Source organism: Dipteris shenzhenensis, chromosome 9 (genome assembly GCF_047967505.1).
Source record: "Dipteris shenzhenensis isolate YYH24624 ecotype China chromosome 9, Dip_SZ_1.0, whole genome shotgun sequence".
Classification (NCBI taxonomy): Eukaryota; Viridiplantae; Streptophyta; class Polypodiopsida; order Gleicheniales; family Dipteridaceae; genus Dipteris; species Dipteris shenzhenensis.
In genome coordinates, this window is record NC_141604.1 from 46,289,683 (window position 1) to 46,291,363 (window position 1,681).

At 45.8% G+C, this 1,681-nt stretch overlaps 1 protein-coding gene across 1 annotated transcript; it reads right to left on the bottom strand.

Annotated features, from left to right (window-relative positions):
* Nucleotides 1–509: 509 nt before the first annotated feature.
* On the bottom strand, nt 510–1,109 carry LOC147898731 (PHD finger-like domain-containing protein 5A). Its single transcript, XM_087379437.1, has one exon. The coding sequence runs from the start codon at nt 1,023–1,025 to the stop codon at nt 693–695; it is 333 nt and encodes a 110-aa protein (XP_087235563.1). The 5' UTR covers nt 1,026–1,109; the 3' UTR covers nt 510–692.
* Nucleotides 1,110–1,681: the final 572 nt, after the last annotated feature.

The following is a 1,681-nucleotide window of genomic DNA, read 5'->3' on the forward strand; positions in this document are numbered from 1 at the left end:
CTTAAAATAACATAAGGTTGATGTTAAGGCTAACGTGGATCAGCGCTATTAGGGGTTAGATGCGACTAGTGTAACATTTTATCTAAGCAAGTGCACGAAGGCAAACTGAACTTTCATGAACCAAACTTAACTTGAAAATAATTGTCACAGCATAACTTGATAATTAAGTGAATAGGCATATAGACGTCATACTTTGAATAGATTCAATAACAGCTGCGCATTTCACATTCACAAATAGGATAATTTAGTCAGGTTGGGATTGAATGGGGCAGCAGAGCAACATTTCCATCATGGACGGTCTTCAATGAGAGAAGACTGAGAGATCTTCTTTCAGAAAAACGAGAGGTCCCTTCGTCAATGTTTTTGCTTCCCATAACCGGAGGGCTAATAAAAGCGACACCTCTCTCTCTCTCTCTCTCTCTCTCTCTCTCTCTCTAACGCATCGAACATTTCCCAAAAGATATTCAAGACGGACTGGATCAATATGACTTCTTCCAATGATCTTATGCTTATCAAATGACCCCTGTATGAATAGATATTCATGTGATTGAAAAATGCTCCTTAACGTCCCAAAAGAAGCTACTGTTAAAAGTAGAAGAGAGTCATTTTACGTAAGTCCTTTCGATAATGTTAAAATGTACAAGCGAGCAGTCTGCGCCAGAACTTGAGCTAGAAGAGTGTGTCTGGCAGCGCTATCTCTTCTTAAAACCATATTTCTTCCGCTCATAGAATAGGTCGGTTTTAGCACTCCCCAAATTCACGATCTTCGGGCAACCGTCCCTGTCCTTCTCCTGCTGAGTGCACTCTTTGCAATAGTAGGCATCCGATATGCCTACCCCGCCGCAGATCACACACCGCCCTTGGAAAGAACCATAATTGCATTCATCGCAAACGCGCACGAGCGTACAGGGCCGGACGTAGGAGTCACAGATGACACACTTGCCGTCACACTTCTCGCAGAGACGGCCGATGGCGATGCCGGGCTGTTTACGACACATGATGAGATCGGGATGGTGCTTCGCCATGGTGAAAAACTGTGTAAAGGGAAGAGTTCAGCGATGGCTCTAAGCTCGCAAAAACAAGAGTTTCGTTCAAAAGAGAGAATCAACTTTAGGTTTCACAACTTATATATGTCAAGTGTATTGAGTAGGGGGGGGTTAGAGGTTAATATTTTGCATAGGTCCCCATATGTATTAGAGGGCACCAACTCGCAAGAGAATTTGCAATCTCATGTGAGGTGAGACTCTCGAGCTTGGCGTTGGAGTATTGGATCATTCCACTGGTGGACTTGATAAACCGAAACAACTGCCCATTCGATGTACCTCCCGTTGTCTCTATGTGCCTCTGTAGCCTTCTTGCACAGCGTTACATGAACTGATAGCAAGCAGATGCAACCAGTAGTAAGCAACCGCTGGTCTGTAGGTCCAACACGCAAGGATGTGCTTTCCCTCGCCTTGCCATCTGCCCAATCAGCAGCCTCCCTAGCACTAGCGCCAACGTGGGGAGGGCCTCTTAATGGGTGGGAAATTGAGGAGGGGAGGGGTAAAATGAGTACATGGAGAGGACCAGTGATAGCTCGCGTGATTGGGTGGTCGCCAACTTGAGGTGGTTGCCCACTTGCTACCCTTCAAAAAGCCCCTTGCTACCTGGCAAGTGCACTCAATAGGAGAAGGACAGGGAT